The 17,298-nt window shown below is 36.1% G+C and overlaps 1 protein-coding gene across 1 annotated transcript in view; it reads left to right on the top strand.

Annotated features, from left to right (window-relative positions):
- Positions 1 to 17,298, top strand: part of LOC123560926 (uncharacterized) — a 70,359-nt gene that overhangs the window by 14,042 nt on the left and 39,019 nt on the right. The window contains exons 8-20 of the mRNA XM_053552355.1: positions 2,212 to 2,259; positions 5,239 to 5,812; positions 8,245 to 8,355; positions 8,735 to 8,845; positions 9,350 to 9,487; positions 9,872 to 9,964; positions 10,372 to 10,606; positions 11,253 to 11,437; positions 11,684 to 12,883; positions 15,070 to 15,183; positions 15,416 to 15,489; positions 15,973 to 16,118; positions 16,929 to 17,020. Of these exons, the coding sequence (XP_053408330.1) occupies positions 2,212 to 2,259; positions 5,239 to 5,812; positions 8,245 to 8,355; positions 8,735 to 8,845; positions 9,350 to 9,487; positions 9,872 to 9,964; positions 10,372 to 10,606; positions 11,253 to 11,437; positions 11,684 to 12,883; positions 15,070 to 15,183; positions 15,416 to 15,489; positions 15,973 to 16,118; positions 16,929 to 17,020 (3,121 nt within the window). The remainder of the gene's footprint in view (positions 1 to 2,211; positions 2,260 to 5,238; positions 5,813 to 8,244; positions 8,356 to 8,734; positions 8,846 to 9,349; positions 9,488 to 9,871; positions 9,965 to 10,371; positions 10,607 to 11,252; positions 11,438 to 11,683; positions 12,884 to 15,069; positions 15,184 to 15,415; positions 15,490 to 15,972; positions 16,119 to 16,928; positions 17,021 to 17,298) is intronic.

Raw genomic sequence — 17,298 nt, 5'->3', positions numbered from 1 at the left:
TTCTTTGAAATTAGTTTACTAAGATGTAATGACAGGGTACACTTTAATGTCAGATACTGTAAAATGCTGTTAAACAGTCTCTGCATCTTAATAATTTTTCAAAAATATTGTTTAAACTGGACATTCGACGACTTTTAGAAAAAAGTGTAACCATATCCGGATATAAAATTTTGGATACCCGGAATATGTCTATTACAAGTGCTAAACTTGCTTTTAGACTGTTGTAAGTTAAAAACTTTGCCTGATTTCATTTATTTAAGTGGAAGTTTAAACTTTATTTTCTGTATATAATATGTTGCAGTATAAATTTATAAATATCAAGTAGCCTACATGGAGAAGATGTGTACTGAAATTGTAACAAAATAGGCCTAAACACATAGATATTGTTATTCAGTATGCAATTACAAAGAAATGTTACAAGTTGAAAATCAATGCCAAGTAAAATACAAACAGCAGAATTTTTAGTTAATAAATAGGTACATTAGAGATGACAGACATCTATAGCCTAATAAAAGACCATACCTAAAATGTGCCAAAAAAATGTCTAAATTATGCCAAATTCCATGCCTAAAGTATGTTAAAATGAACTGTATGTATGGACCAGTTCTATTTTTCCCCGGGGGAGCACGGTCCCAGACCGACCACCACCCCAGAAGTGCCCTTTTCAGTGCCAGCACCCTGCCCTTTTTTAATCCTAGCTGGAGCACTGGTTCTTTATATGTTTAATTGACTTTGTATTGCATATGAAGCGCATATTCATCTGACAGTGTCCGACAAATTTATAATCTTACTGGTAGCCCAGCATTTTTTTGTAGTTGCCGAAAAATTTAAACCCCGAAAGTATAAACTTGCTCTATCCGAAACAGACTTACTGAGATGTGAGAATCAAAGGGGTCTGAAACAATGTTTGGTTAAAAATTTAAAAACATCAAAATAAACTTGTGTGTTTGTTTCCAGTTCCGCATACACATTCCTGTCATATTAGTCTAGGTTTTTTTGGAAAAGGGGCCCTGGTCAAATTTGGAATTTTTTCACATGGTGAATTAGTCAAAATTAATCATATTAGTTTAAAACTTTATTTTCAAGTTTTATGGTAAGCATTCAGATGCATTAAAAAATTTTAAGTATCCCGAGGTAAAATTTAGAGAATTTTTTTTCCAAGTTGCTGGTTCTAGACAGACCTTGCAAAAAATAACTACTACTTTGTCATGTTCAAACTTTTGTTTACACTCAGTAAGTTTCCACGCCAATAACAACTTAATTTTCCAAACAATAGAGTGACTGTGTGCATTGGAGGGGAAAAATCGGGTCGCGAAAATATGTGACATTTGATTTTAATGGTGTAAAAACTATCTGTCAACACGTTTTCGTTGCTTTGTTCAATAAATGGTAATGTATTTATGTGTTTTGAGATGTTTTTACGTACAAAACATACAATTTTCTGGCAGAATCATGTATTTAATTTTTGCCGAGGTGCAGACGGTCATGTCGCTAAAAATAGAAACAAGTTGGTTTTTTCCAGTATTTTTTTGGATTTCATTAGCGAACAAAACAATCAAAATTGGATATAAGTTGGGATTTATGGTCAGTTGTTGTGTATTGCAAATTATAATCGAGGAAATGACCAGATGTTGATTTTGTAAAATATACAATGACCGGGCTACTAAAGCTTTAAATTTATGGTTGCCCGGCGGGCTTACGTCGGGATTTTTTTGGTAGCCTGACGAAAATTTCTGGTAGCCCGCGGGCTCTGGGCAATGGATTTATCGGACACTGGAATCTGTAAGTTGTGGATACAGATTCTGTTTTCTTCGGCCTCATTTTAAACGCATAAAGATACAACTGGAGATTGTGCAATGAAAGAGTTGAAAGTCTTAAAAATTTCATCAGTGGTGGGCCTATTTAATCTAGGTATTAAATACCCTTACTTTTGATTAATTGCTTGGTATTGCTAAATTTTATTGCTATATTATGTTGTTATATTTTGTAAAGTATTTCATATTTTCTATATTTATAAGCTGACGTTAGAAAACCAGTGGTTCTACCCAAATGTATTTTTTGTATTGCAAAGTGTTGATCATCTGTGAGGATGTATGTCTTTCAGGGACATGAAGAAGTTTGGGGGTGCTGGGACGATAAAAAAAGCTTGCATGTAAGTGAACATTTTAATTGATAAATCTTTTTATCAATTTCAATCTTGTATAATTGCAGAGATAAAACAAAATTTGGTGGAGCAGGAGTCCTAAAACAGGGATGTTTGTAAGTGATCTGTGTAGCTTGTAGTGCTGTGTATGTGTGTTATGTATCATTTTATGCTTACATATCTGCGTAGCATATAGTGCTGTGTATCTGTGTTGTGTATCACTTTATACTTTTTACATGATTCAGACATGTGATTATTTGTTGTGATGGAATATGTGATATAAAGAGAAAAAATCCGTAAAACTTGCATTCCTAGATTAATAATGCATATATTCCGCGTCTTTCCCATTTTTCACTTCTTTCCATTAGCAGTTTCTTGTTTCTTGCACACTGGCTTGTGTTTTCTGTGATTTTACCCATGATGACAAAACCCATCTTGTATCCCCCATTCAAGGTGACTCCAGTGCTGTTAATAACAACTGGGGAGATGTACGCAGAGTTTATGTTGAATGCAAAAAAAAATCAAATACCTTGATAGTTCCTTAAAGTACTTTTCTCTATTCAAAGTAAGGTAATTAACAAAAAAGAAACTACATCACGCTACAAATGATAAAACTAAACTTGAACTTCGTTGTGTGTTCTTGAAACATATTGACTTTACCTAAACAATCTGCACTTGTGACCTTTGAAAGATTCTTTCATTCTCTCACCAGTTCAGTAAAAATGTATTGTCTTATTTTCTACCTTTCCTGCTTGTGTACTGTTACTGTAAAATCATTTAATTTTGTAGGCATGGGATTTCGTGGTTTTGGTCAAAACAGCAATTTTTTGGGGATATGAATTCGTGGATTTTAACTTTGAACATAAAATTAATGGGAATTTTACTTTTTCATTGTGATTAATTTTCTTGGATTGACGCAACCACGAAATCCACAAAAATAAGTCCTTCACGAATATTAATGATTTCACAGTATGCTTGTATGTTTAGATGTTTCTTACAGTGTTGATGGCATCTTCTTTTTATTTTTATATAGTGTGGATCTTGGGTAATCCTTTGTTTAGCTTGATTTAATGAATGGACAAACCTGGATACACTTCACATTTAAAATTCAGTTTTGGTGCTTAACCCTTATCATGCTGGACATGATTGATTCTGCCTGTACGACCAGTGTAGATCCGTGTAGTCTGATCAAGCTCTGCACTGTTTGCCATTCAGTCATTATCTTTTTAATAAACACCCCTTTTAACAGTTAATGCTACTGTCCAAATTGAAAGATAGACAAGTTAATTATAGAAATTTAGCATAGTAAGGGTTAAATATACTTACGAAAATAGTGAAGACTAGGATAAACATAGCAGTTCCAGGAGTGTCCATTTCTACAGTTTTCTGAAATTTTGTTTTCTTTGAAAAAGCTTTGAGGCAAAAGTATTTTGATGTAGAATGTTGTACTATCTAATTTACATAGTAGCCACAGAAAGAAAAGAAAGGTGGGATATTGTCAGAATGGGAAATGAATTGCAAAAAAAAAAGACCAGAAAATTTACATTCATATTAGAGATAAAAAAAACCCAACATATTTTGCTATCAATTTTTTTGTTGTCTTAATGTAAGTTTGGTTTTGCTAGTTAAAACATGGCTTGCTTGATAGTAATAATAAAAACTGTAAAAATATAGCAGTAGAGAATCTGAAAAGATAACTTGTACTTATTTTCTGAGGCTACCCTTAATGTAGATAATACAGCTCATTCTTGTTGAAGAAAATATTTAGTCTTTTCTTAATGTTTTACTATGCTCAGATTTCAGGTGACAAGTAAGCTTTTCAAAGGGTCTCACATTTTTAAGTGTATTTCAAATACACAGTTAAAATGTCAAAACATTGTCCTTTAAAATTGATGAATTTTATTTATAAAGTTGTAATTATGTCTCCCACCACACAGTGGTGTGAGAGACATATTGATTTACTCCAGTCTGTGTGTGTGTCTGTCACAAAGCTTGTCCGCACTCTAAGTCGAACATTTCTCATCCGATTTTCACCAAACTTGAACAAAATGTGTTTGACCATAAGAACTCGGCCAAGTTCAATAACTAGCCAAATCGGTCCAGGCATTTTGGAGTTACGGCCCTTGCATACCAAATATCGGTCTTTTACTCTTGTCCGCTCTCTAATTCGAATATTTCTCATCCAATCTTCACCAGACTTAAACAAAATGTGTTTGACCATGAGACCTCGGCCAAGTTTGATAACTTGCCAAATCGGTCCAGGCATTTTGGAGTTACGGCCCTTGAATTATCGAAAAATTGGCCTTTTTACTCATGTCCGCACTCTTAATCAAACATTTCTCATCCGATCTTCACCAAACTTGAACAAAATGTGTTTGACCATGAGACCTCGGCCAAGATTGATAACTAGCCAAATCGGTCCAGGCATTTTGGAGTTACGGCCCTTGAATTATCGAAAAATCGGCCTTTTTACTCTTGTCCGCACTCTTAAGTCAAACATTTCTCATCCGATCTTCACCAAACTTGAACAAAATGTGTTTGACCATGAGACCTCGGCCAAGTTCGATAACAGGCCAAATTGGTCCAGGCATTTTAGAGTTACAGCCCTTGAATTACAGAAAAAATCCGTCTGTTTACTCTTGTCCGCTCTCTAAGTCGAACATTTCTCATCCGATCTTCACCAAACTTGAACAAAATGTGTTTGGCCATAAGACCTTACCCAAGTTCGATAACTAGCCAAATCCGCTCAGGCACTTTTGATTTATGGCCCTTGAATTACTGATTGGATCCACTCATCCAGACCATCTAATTGGATCCACTCGTCTAAAACATCTGGAGAAACTAACATTTTTCAGAGGGGCAGTTGTGGGAGACATGCGCTTTTCTCAAAAGCATCTCTAGTTTACAAATGAATGAGTAGACATCTTACATTTCTTAATATGTGGTTCATTTTCTTTGCGTTCTTTCTGGCTAATTTGTTTGTGATTCAAGTAAAAAAAAATATGCTTATTTACTGAGAAGTTAGTATTGAATATGAAGTCTGTTTTTGGCCAATTAACAAGATATATACAATGACTATGGTTGAAATTTTTCAGGGAACGAAGATGTTCCAATCCGTTAATCCAACGTTCAGCTACAGAAGCATTTATTGTTGAAAAGAAGAAGGATACTGTTGAATCTAGAGTAAACAATAAACAGGTGTGTCCTGAACGGACCAGGGATCGGCCAGAAAGTGATTTAACAGAAGGTCATAGTGAATTCACACCCAGTGCTGGTCTGGAACCAGTCATTCCTGGGTCAGAGGTCACCCCGACTGTGTCCGGACTTGAAACACAGACTGGTACTCTTCTAGAGGATGAGACACAGTCAAATAACAATATTGTAGAGAAACCAAATGAAAATATACCGTCAATCAGTGAGGAGAAACCTCCACCTGTGCAAGCAGGTTCTCAAATGTTTGGTTTAGAAACGAGGCAGAAAACAGCTGCCAGGGGTCAAGTGTCAACTTTTAGAGGTCAAGGTTCGGAGGTGAGGAAGTTGACGTTTGAAGAACTGCCAAATTTCCAGTTAGAAAGAATATCATCCAGAAATAAGGAACCTGGAAAGATATCATCTAAGTTAATGAAGAAGTTGGAAACACAGCAGAAATATTCAAAGAAGGAAGGAGGGGTAAGTTGTTTTCAGGTTTGAGGTTGTGCCATCTTGTAATTGTAAGCAATATGTACTTCCAGGCCTTTTTATTGTTGTTTTTAGCTCACCTGTCACAAAGTGACAAGGTGAGCTTTTGTGATCGCGCGGTGTCCGTCGTCCGTCCGTGCGTGCGTCCGTAAACTTTCGCTTGTGACCACTCTAGAGGTCACATTTTTCATTGGATCTTTATGAAAGTTGGTCAGAATGTTCATCTTGATGATATCTAGGTCAAGTTCGAAACTGGGTCACGTGCCTTCAAAAACTAGGTCAGTAGGTCTAAAAATAGAAAAACCTTGTGACCTCTCTAGAGGCCATATATTTCACAAGATCTTCATGAAAATTGGTCAGAATGTTCACCTTGATGATATCTAGGTCAAGTTCGAAACTGGGTCACTTGCCATCAAAAACTAGGTCAGTAGGTCTAAAAATAGAAAAACCTTGTGACCTCTCTAGAGGCCATATATTTCACAAGATCTTGATGAAAATTGGTCAGAACGTTCACCTTGATGATATCTAGGTCAAGTTCGAAACTGGGTCACGTGCCGACAAAAACTAGGTCAGTAGGTCAAATAATAAAAAAACCTTGTGACCTCTCTAAAGGCCATATTTTTCATGGGATCTGTATGAAAGTTGGTCTGAATGTTCATCTTGATGTTATCTAGGTCAAGTTCAAAACTGGGTCACATGCGGTCAAAAACTAGGTCAGTAGGTCTAAAAATAGAAAAACCTTGTGACCTCTCTAGAGGCCATATATTTCATGAGATCTTCATAAAAATTCCTCAGAATGTTCACCTTGATGATATCTAGGTTAAGTTCGAAAGTGGGTCACGTGCCTTCAAAAACTAGGTCAGTAGGTCAAATAATAGAAAAACCTTGTGACCTCTCTAGAGGCCATATTTTTCATGGAATCTGTATGAAAGTTGGTCTGAATGTTCATCTTGATGATATCTAGGTCAAGTTCGAAAGTGGATCACGTGCAATCAAAAACTGGGTCAGTAGGTCAAATAATAGAAAAACCTTGTGACCTCTCTAAAGGCCATATTTTTCAATGGATCTGTATGAAAATTGGTCTGAATGTTCATCTTGTTGATATCTAAGTCAAGTTCGAAATAGGGTCATGTGCGGACAAAAACTAGGTCAGCAGGTTTAAAAATAGAAAAACCTTGTGACCTCTCTAGAGGCCATACTTGTGAATGGATTTCCATTAAAATTGGTCAGAATGTTCACCTTGATGATATCTAGGTCAGTTTTGAAACTGGGTCACATGCCTTAAAAAAACTAGGTCAGTAGGTCAAATAATAAAAAAACCTTGTGACCTCTCTAGAGGCCATACTTTTCATGGGATCTGTATGAAAGTTGGTCTGAATGTTCATCTTGATGATATCTAGGTCAAGTTTGAAACTGGGTCAACTGCGGTCAAAAACTAGGTCAGTAGATCTAAAATTATTTAAATCTTTTGACCACTCTAGAGGCCATATTTTTCAATGGATCTTCATGAAAATTGATCTGAATGTTCACCTTGATGATATCTAGGTTAGTTTTGAAACTGGGTCACGTGCGGTCAAAAACTAGGCCAGTAGGTATAAAAATAGGAAAACCTTGTGACCTCTCTAGAGGCCATATTTTTCATGAGATCTTCATGAAAATTAGTGAGAATGTTCACCTTGATGATATCTAGGTAAAGTTTAAAACAGGGTCACCTACTTTGGAAAACTAGGTCAATAGGTCAAATAATAGAAAAACCTTGTGACCTTTGTAGAGACCATATTTTTCAATGGATCTTCATGAAAATTGGTCAGAATTTTTATCTTGATAATATCTAGGTCAAGTTCAAAACTGGGTCACATGAGCTCAAAAACTAGGTCACTATGTCAAATAATGATGTCATACTCAAAACTGGGTCATGTGGGAAGAGGTGAGCGATTCAGGACCATCATGGTCCTCTTGTTTATAGTTCTTTTTAATTTTGCTTTTTAAAATCTTTTTAACACCTCATAATGATATTCACTTCTCAATGCAAGCTTCCAAGGGTTTTGGCCAGACTTACAGAAATGTATAACTGTACATTATAAGGATATGAATGTACTTTGCCTAGTTAAGGAGTTGTGGCCCTTTGAAACTTTACACTTGTGGCCCTTTGAAACTTTAATGATGTATATTGTGCAATTCTAATAAAAGTTTTGTTCGAATAAATACTTGACAGTTTTCAAGACATCTGGACCAAGCTTACAGAAATATATCACTATGACATGAACCTGACATCTTGACGGGATATGTGAACATGCCCTTAAAAGAATTTTAAGACCTTTTTAAATTCTATGTAATGTCTTTAACAGGATGATGTTTGCCTTACCACTGAGAAATCAATTCTGAGTAAATTAACTAAACTGTTACTTTGTTTTCATATGCAGAATGATGGTCAGTGTTACCCAGTGACATTACAGTCAGTGTTGCCTGCATCAAGACAGTGGGGAAGTCTTCTCTCACAGCCAAAATACTATCCTATCAAAGTGGACTTCAAGGTATAGTGGTTATATAATAGTCTTCTTTAATATAGACCCAAATACTAGCCCATCAAGGTGGACTTCAAGATGTAGTAACATGACAGTCTGCACTTAAAGCTTAAACACTATCCCATCAAGGTGGACTTCAAGATATAGCTGTAATGTAATCCTTTCATGCAGTCAAAATGCTATCCCATCAAGGTATAGTGTTATATGGAAATTATATTGTAATATATTTAGAACTTTTTCACAAGAAGTAAATATAGTATATTGAACTCCTTTGACTCTGGCTTTTTTCTGCCCTTGTAAGGTGTGACTGTATACCACTTGATTAAGTTTTGTATAATATTATTGTATTTGCAGATGATATTCTATTCTTGGCGTTTATGTCTTGCAGGGTAAATGTGACCTTGGTTCGGCTTGGAATTATGGGATGGCTCTCACAATGTCTAATGTCACCAGTGTGAGAAGTCTGTGTTTCCTGTGTGGTAGTGCTGGCAAACATGAGGTCAGTAATAGTGTGTAAAAAATTTATTACATGGGTATAAAATTTCTTTGTTTTGTTCAAAATAGCTATTTGGGATAGAAACTCTGGGATTTCAGCTTAAGATGAAACAAGTGGGAATTCTTTCTGTTCATTTCGATATCAAGTATTGATTCAACCACAATATCTCCTTCCAAAAGTAATAATTTCACAGTATTTGCAGATGATTCCGATGTAGTCATATGAAGTGTGAATTTTGGAACAATTAAAATGTATCCAAGGGAATTTTGTTCTGGACCAACATGGAATTTTTAACCAGGTTTTTCAGAGTTGACAACCATCTTCTTACATTGGTAATGTTTTTAGGTGAGTGGGCGATGTACATGATATATTACACTGAATTGGAGAATCTGCTTAGATTAATAGATTATTTCTTGCTCACAATAATTTATCATCAGTTCTCGTATGATTTTGCCCAAGTGGCACACACTTAAATTAAGAAACTATAAATTTCCTGTTACATTTCAGATGATCTATTGTAACATTTGCTGCGAACCATTCCACGAGTTCTGTTTAGAGGATTGGGAGCAGCCGTCCCCAGACCACTACAATGACTGGATATGTGCAGCCTGTCAATTCTGTCATGTTTGTGGACGCCAAAATAATGTAAGTGTTGCTTGTTTGGTCTGTCATGTTTGTGGAGGCCATAATAATGTAAGTTGTGTTGGTAGCTAAAATTTAAGGCTGAAATTCATACCTTTCATGATATTTTTGTTTCCTTGAAATTGCCTGTGTGAAGTATATTTATGTTCTTTGATGAAACAGTAAATATGTTATGTTTTACTTGAAATTTTAAATTTCCCTGAATTTGATGGTCGCATCAAACCATAAAAGTATATATCAATGAACAAATGAAATTCCTGTTACTTAAGTCAAAACCGTGAAATTGTAATCCAATGAAATTAGACAGTTTCACAGTATATATAATATCTTTATGTATCTGTGTTGATTTCCTGCAGTTAGTATATTATGTTTAAATTTGTGTTTCAGCTGTTACAATGTGATAAATGTCAAAACACATACCATCCTGGTTGCCTGGGTCCCAATTATCCCACCAGACCTTCAAAGAGAAAAAACATTTGGGTAAGAAAATAGTATAATGTTACTTTATTTTTCTCTATTCCTGCAAATTAAACCTTGTACAATGAATACTTCATGAAATGTCTAATGGAATTATGACCATGTAACTGTTCCATGTTTTATCCAAGCATTTCACACTAGGCAGTTCTGCCATGTTTCATCCAAGCTTTTTACACTGTAACTTGTCCATGTTTTATCCAAGCATTTTCACACAGTGTAACTGTACTATTTTTTATCCAGGCATTTTCACACCGTGTAACTGTACTATGTTTTATCCAAGCATTTCACATTGTGTAACTGTACAATGTTTTATCCAAGCATTTCAAACCTTGTAACTGTATCATGTTTTATCCAAGCATTTCACACCATGTAATCTGTTTCAGTATTTGAATTTATTTCTCCTTTTACAGATTTGTACAAAGTGTGTAAAATGTAAAAGTTGTGGAGCCACTACACCAGGCTCGGATTCACAGGCCACATGGACATACGATTTCTCCTTGTGTTTCGAGTGTGGACGGTTGATGGACAAAGGAAATTTCTGTCCTATATGTCGGAAATGTTACTCTGATGACGATTGGGAGTCAAAAATGATACAATGTAACATGTGTGAGAGCTGGGTACATTCTAAATGTGAAGGCCTTACAGGTATGCTTATATACTGCCGATAAGCCGACTTCATTTTATTGATTATTGTCTATTGTTTTAGTCTTGTCATTTACTTGCACAACAATAATTAAAGAAGGAGTTAGTAGATAATTCCTTGCCTTGCTTTTATACCAATATTGAAGAAGTAATTCTGTTTTTGTTTTCCGTTCTTGTTGTGTAACTTTAAAAGCAGTTACAGGAACAAACTTTAATTATACATATAGCATTCAATTTTCTGCAAATTACTGATGAATATAGATATAAAAAGTAGCAGTTCATTGTTCCTTAGATACATGTTTGTGTGCTTGTGGGAGCGGTTTAAATATATATGTTTGGGAGGGTTGGGGGGCCTCCGTGGCCGAGTGGTTAAGGTTGCTGACTTAAATCACTTGCCCTCCATCAATGTGGATTTGAGCCTCACTCTAGATGCTGAATTCTTCATGTGAGGAAACCATCCAGCTGACTTACGGAAGTCTGATGGTTCTATCCAGGTGGCTGCTTTGTGATGAACTAATGCATGGAGGGGCACCTGGCGCCTTCCTCCAACATCAAAGCTGGAAAGTCCCCATATGACCTATAATTGTGTCGGTGCAACATTTAACCTTACAGATATAAAATTATTAAATATTAATATGTCTTCTTACAGATGAAATGTATGAGATATTATCATATTTGCCAGAAGATCTCTCGTTTTACTGCCGGAAATGTTTTCCCGTGGGGTGTCCAGAGTGGGAGAGTACGCTGAAACGAGAACTGAGGCTGGGCCTGGAAAACATACTTCAGTCATTGATATTGTCAAAATCTTCACAATACATACTTAAACAGGAAAAGGTTTGCTTTCTTTCTTAGAACAATTAATTAATTAATTGAGTCATAGCAATGTTTTTAGATAATTTCTTATATGATTGTTATATCATTTAAAGTTCACTGTGACTGAAGTCACCAGAGCTATTGGGATACCCACAGAAAGTAAGTACTGCCATTGACTGTTGAAATAGGAGTTTTGATACCATTGTAATGTGTAATTTTGAAGATGTATGACGTGACATTTTTAAAATGTATGTATGTTTTTTTCAGAAGTCTCCACCAAAACAACCAATGCTGCCTTCACATCAAACTCCAGAAAAACAAAATAATTCATGCACATTAACGAATAGAAATAATTCATTTGCATTAATTAATAAAAATAATACTGAAGCAAATCAAGATAGAGTAAAAAGGAATATAAAAAGCTTCGAAAAAATTAAACAACTGCTCAAAGGTGGAGCTGGAAAAGAATTGACTAATTACACAAAGGAAGAGGTAGATTCTGGTGATGTGAAAGTAGATACCCCAAACGAAGATTCTATTGGAAATTGTCTGGAAACTGGTAGTAAATTAGTGCAGTCTTGTGTAACTCAGGATGAAAATAAAGTTTGTGTTTCAACATCAAAGGACACTTCTGTTACTGTGGAAACTGATAACTGTTCTGGTGATAATGCACTGTCTCAGACAAGTGGTAGTGTTGTTGGAGATAGGACAAACGTAACTGAAAGTTCTGAGAATGTGATAGTAACTATAAATACTGAAGAGGAAAAGCATAGCTGTGATAATGCAATGGAAACTGTGAGTGGAAGTTGTGCCTCAGGTGGAAGTTGTACCTTAAATGGTAGTTGTATTGTTGGATCTGAATCGGGTCAGTGTGTAGATAGAGAAGTGGGAGGTAAACCAGTGATCTGTGATAAACAAAATGTTTGTGATCTTAATGTTGTTCATGATTCAAAAGGAGAACACACTCAAGAAGTAAAACATAGCAGTAATGACAACAAAGATCTGCAAAAAACTGAAAAGTGTGATCCGTCAAGTAGTGAACATTTATGTCCTACTGATAACAAAAGTGCTGAAAAATCTGAGATTATTTATTCTGAAAATGTGTTAGATGAAGTTAAGAATGAGAGAACTGAGGTAAGCCAGGGAAATGTTTTACATTCAGTAGGTGATGACAAACTTCCAACAGCTTTAAAGCAATGTCTGACTGCTGATGAAAATAAACGAGATGGAAATGTAGACAGTTCAGGTGTAAAGGAATTGCCAGGCAATAAAACTGAAAGTACAGGAACAACAGAGAGTGGAAATGGAGGGGAAGTTGTCCCAAGAAGAAGTAATCGTGTTCAATTTAATGTGAATGAAGTTATAGATAGGAGTGTTGCAGGGCCGGTTCAACAGACAGACAATAATTATCCGAAAGACTTGATGGAAATTGCCCAAAAGATGAAAACTGGTGACTACAAGAGTGTGGTAGGTTGTGTTTGTTACACTGTTACATTAGAATGTAAAAAACAAAAAAATAAGAGAAATTTTGCAGCAAAATTTGATCAAGTGACAAATGTAGTGACCTGTTTTTAATTGAAGATAATAGATTAGTGGGAGATAATGTTTCCCTAGTCTACCAGTCCTATATGACTGATTAAATAGTTTTGGGATTAGCAAAAGTAGTGCCACAATAGATCAAAAGATCAGGCCAAAACATGAGAAATATTGCCCCTTATTAAGTTTAACATGTGACTGAGACAACCTTTAGAGTATAAACTGGTGATGACATTTTAAAAAGCCTATTAACAGCAGTAATATGATTTACAGCCATTTTAAGTTCAGGGCAAGGCAATTAGACCAAATATTTCACGAACTAAATTTTTAGCTCACCAGAGCACAAAGTGCTCAAGGTGAGCTGTTGTAGCACAGAGTGCTCAAGGTGAGCTGTTGTGACCAGTCATTGTCCGTTGTTGCCTGTTCAAGTGTTGTGCGTCAAGATTTGCCTTGTTAACCCTCTAGATATCACGGTTTTAACCCAATCTTGTGAAACTTGGTCAGAATGTTTGTCTTGGTGATCACTAGGTCAAGTTCGAAACTGAGCTGTGTGGGGTCAAAAACTAGGTCAGTAGGCCAGATCACAGAAAAATCTTGTTAATACTCTTTAACGTCTTAAGAGTTCAAAGTCTTAAGTTTGAAACTCATTAGAATTGATCAGTGTTTGTCTTGATGACCTCAGGTCAGTTTCAAATCTGGATCATGTGGGGTGAAAAAACTAGGTCGCCCAGTCAAATCGAAGGAAAAACTTGTTAATACTCAGTCAAATCAAGGGAAAACTATGTGTGTGCAATAGGGGCTGCATTTTCATCTGATGTGCATGAAAATTGGCCAGAATGTTTGTCTCCATGAAATCTAGGATGAGTTTTATCTGGGTCACTTGGTGTCAAAAACTAGGTCACCAGGTCAATTCAAAGGATTAACTTATTTACGCTCTAGGGGCCACATTTTTCATTCAATCCAAAGAGCTATAAAAATAAATAGATTGGCAACTTGAAAGGCACATAGATCAAATCTTGCCAACCTCCCGTGACAAAAAAACTAGATCTCGTTTACCGGAAGTGGCGCTTTCTCCACGCGCCATTTTGTGTGCGAAAGCAATTATTCATCAGTAAAATAATTATCACCGTATGACCACGCTTCTTTCGATGGCAAAAAAAAAACGTGTACTTCGTGTCTTAAGACCATTTCACATTAAACTAATTTTGTTTTAGAAGGTACAAATTGTAACTCCATGCTCGCCGATGTTTGTTTTTAGTAAGATAACGCCGAATCACGCTCTGACACGAGATCACGCGAGATTACACCCAGTTGCCATTCTGTGTATTTTATACTTCTTTGTTCAATCTTATAAAACTTGGTCAGAACAGCTGGGTCAGAATGTTAAGTATGATGAAGTCTTGTTTGATTTAGAATCTTGGTCATGTAAGGTCAAAAACTAGGTCACTTTGTAAAATCAAAGGAAAAGCTTGTTAACACACTTAGAGGCCACTTTTTTGCTCCAATTTTTACAAAACTTTTTCAGAATGTTTTCATGAAATCATGGATAGATTTTAATCTGGGTCATGTGGGGTCAAAATCTAGGTCACTAGGTCAAATCAAAGAAGATGCTTGTTTACACTCGGACCACATTTTTGGTCCAATATCAATAAAAATTGGGTAAAAAACTAGGTCACTAGGCCAAATTGAAGAGATTCTTGTTTACACTCTAGAGACCACATTTTTGCTCTAATCTTTATGAAACTTGGTCAGAATGTTTATCTCCTTGAAAACTCGGAAGAGTTTGAAACTGGGTCATGTGTCAAAAAATGGGTCACTAGGTCAAACATGGTTATGCTGTTATGGTGTGTTACTCTGATGAGCTACCTAGGGCCATCTTGGCCCTCTTGTTTCATTAAAGATGAACACGGAGGCTAGTAGTAGTACAATATAATGTCCTCGGATAGTTGTTCATAGCAAAAAAAAAAAAAAATATTGAAAATGTGCAATGAAAAAACTGCGTCATTATAAATCAGGCTCCAGGCCATACACATTGTAAACCAGCCAGCTAAATATCTTATTATATGACTTCACGTTTGATGAAGATAAATTATGAAAGTGTTCATTATGTATTTTAGGCAATATTTTGCGAGGATATATTACATGTAATACAAACATACCTGGACAATGAGGAAGAGTCAAGGGCATCCAGGAAGAAAGCCACACAGTCTGCTAAATCTATATTTGTCAAGGTATATTATGTAGAGAGCAATTAGACCTTAATATGTAAACAGCTTGCCAGGTTGAATATATTACAGTCGCTTCTTTGACTTTGCTGAAATTACACTAGTCAGTTATACTCTTCATCTCTGTTTATTGTAATTAAGTTGTGATCAGATCTGCTTGTTGGGAGTAAGCTAGTTTTGCTGATAAAGAATCTGGCCACTATTGAGTAAAGTACTGTTTTCCATTATTTCATTGCAGCAACTAGAGAAAATATTTCCTTGGTTCAATGTGAAGACTTGCAGACATTGGTACAGCATGAGAAGTTTACCAGAGTAAGTTTTGTTCGGTATAATAAGTCACTTGATGCTTATAGATACAGTTTGTTTTCTGGCTGTGTGTCTCATAGACCCGCAGTTATACATCAGGTATTTTTCTAACTTGTAGAAACTAGGTTGTATTACTTGCATTTGAATCCATAGCCTTTGGATGTCAGCCTCTAGTACTGAAAAAATAATGCCAATACAAAAAGCAGTATTGCAACAACCCTTCAGAAAGGTTTTGTAAATGATGACAGATGCTGATGTAGCTGCATAGTACTAGTATAATGTTCATGGTTCGTTATCCCACAAGATTTATTTGCCATTGCTTTCATGCACATAAATACATTTGACCGTGCATAAACTTTGTTTGCATTTTATATGAGTGAAACAAGATCTTTCAGCTATTCATTTTAATTACATTTTACCTATCAGTAGTTTATTAACACCATCTGGAATTTATGTCAGTTTATATAAATTCACTGTTTGACATTACAGTGGGATGTTACCGGATGCCACACTTCCTCCAAGCACAGACCATACCTACGCTCAGTGGTTAGAGCGTGTTGAAACACCCAGGTCACCTCAACCATCACCATTTAAGAGGAGGACTGCAACACCTGTTAAAAAATACATGCCTATTGGTGAGTTTACCACTTACAAACCTTTTAGTTTGGAATCCATTTATCCAGTTGAGTTATCCTCTTAAAGCTTTTTAATTTGCAAACCACTTACATGCTTACTGATATGTTTACCACTTTAAGCCTTTCTTCAAGTTGCCTACATGCCTGTTGGTGAGCAAACTGCTTAAAGCCCAAAGAATGAAGTTGTCACTTGCATGCCTTTGTGTAAATGAACAACTTCTTGTGTCATGGATTTGTGACTGAGGTACCTTTAAAAGGGGCTCCTTTGTCAAATGGTATAAGTCGCTGAACTTGAATTGCTTCCGCCCCACTACTTAATGTTTGGAAACTCTCCTGTTGTATGAAGTTCCATCATATGAGCCGCACCGTGAGAAAACCAACATAGTGTATATGCAACCAGCATGGATCCAGACCAGCCTGCGCATTCGCACAGTCTGGTCAGGATCCATGCTGTCGCTTTCAGAGCCTATTGCAAGTAGAGAAACCGTTAGCAAACAGCATGGATCCTGTTGGTTTTCTCATGGCGTGGCTGATATAAGCAATAAATGCAGGGGATGTCATGCCAGTGGCTTATGAAAGGATAGTGGTGCTACCAAAGTGCCTCCCTAAACTTGAAATAATGCCCGTTGGGGGCATCTATGGGTAACACAACAAAACAAAATGCTGAATGCCTTTTCAAATCTCAAGAGCCAAATTTAGTTTCCAAAAGTATTGAGTTTGGTTAGATGCATTTTTGTAGTCAAAGATTTGAAATGGTCAATAAGAGTTATGTTTGCGCTAATATATAAATTTGTTCATCTCTTTATACAGATGAGGAGGACTATGAGCTAGGTCAGTTGTTTGAAGGTGACGATGAAAGGAAATGCATGTTCTGTCAAACATTCGGGGACCAGGAAGCTAATGTAAGTATGTTGATTTATTAGCTCATCTGATTTTTTGGGGGGAAAAATGATGAGTTATTGTCATCACTTGTTCGGTGTCGGCGTTGCCTGGTTAAGTTTTATGTTTAGGTCAGCTTTTCTCCTAAACTATCAAAGGTATTGCTTTGAAACTTGGAACACTTGTTCACCATCAATAGCTGACCCTGTACAGCAAGAAACGTAACTCCATCCTGCTTTTTGCAAGAATTTTGGCCCCTTTTGGACTTAGAAAATATCAGATTTCTTGGTTAAGTTTTATG

The sequence above is a fragment of the Mercenaria mercenaria genome, chromosome 10 (assembly GCF_021730395.1).
Source record: "Mercenaria mercenaria strain notata chromosome 10, MADL_Memer_1, whole genome shotgun sequence".
NCBI classification, from domain to species: Eukaryota; Metazoa; Mollusca; class Bivalvia; order Venerida; family Veneridae; genus Mercenaria; species Mercenaria mercenaria.
Note: the sequence above shows the minus strand (reverse complement) of the source record. Positions and strands in the feature narration are given on the sequence as shown.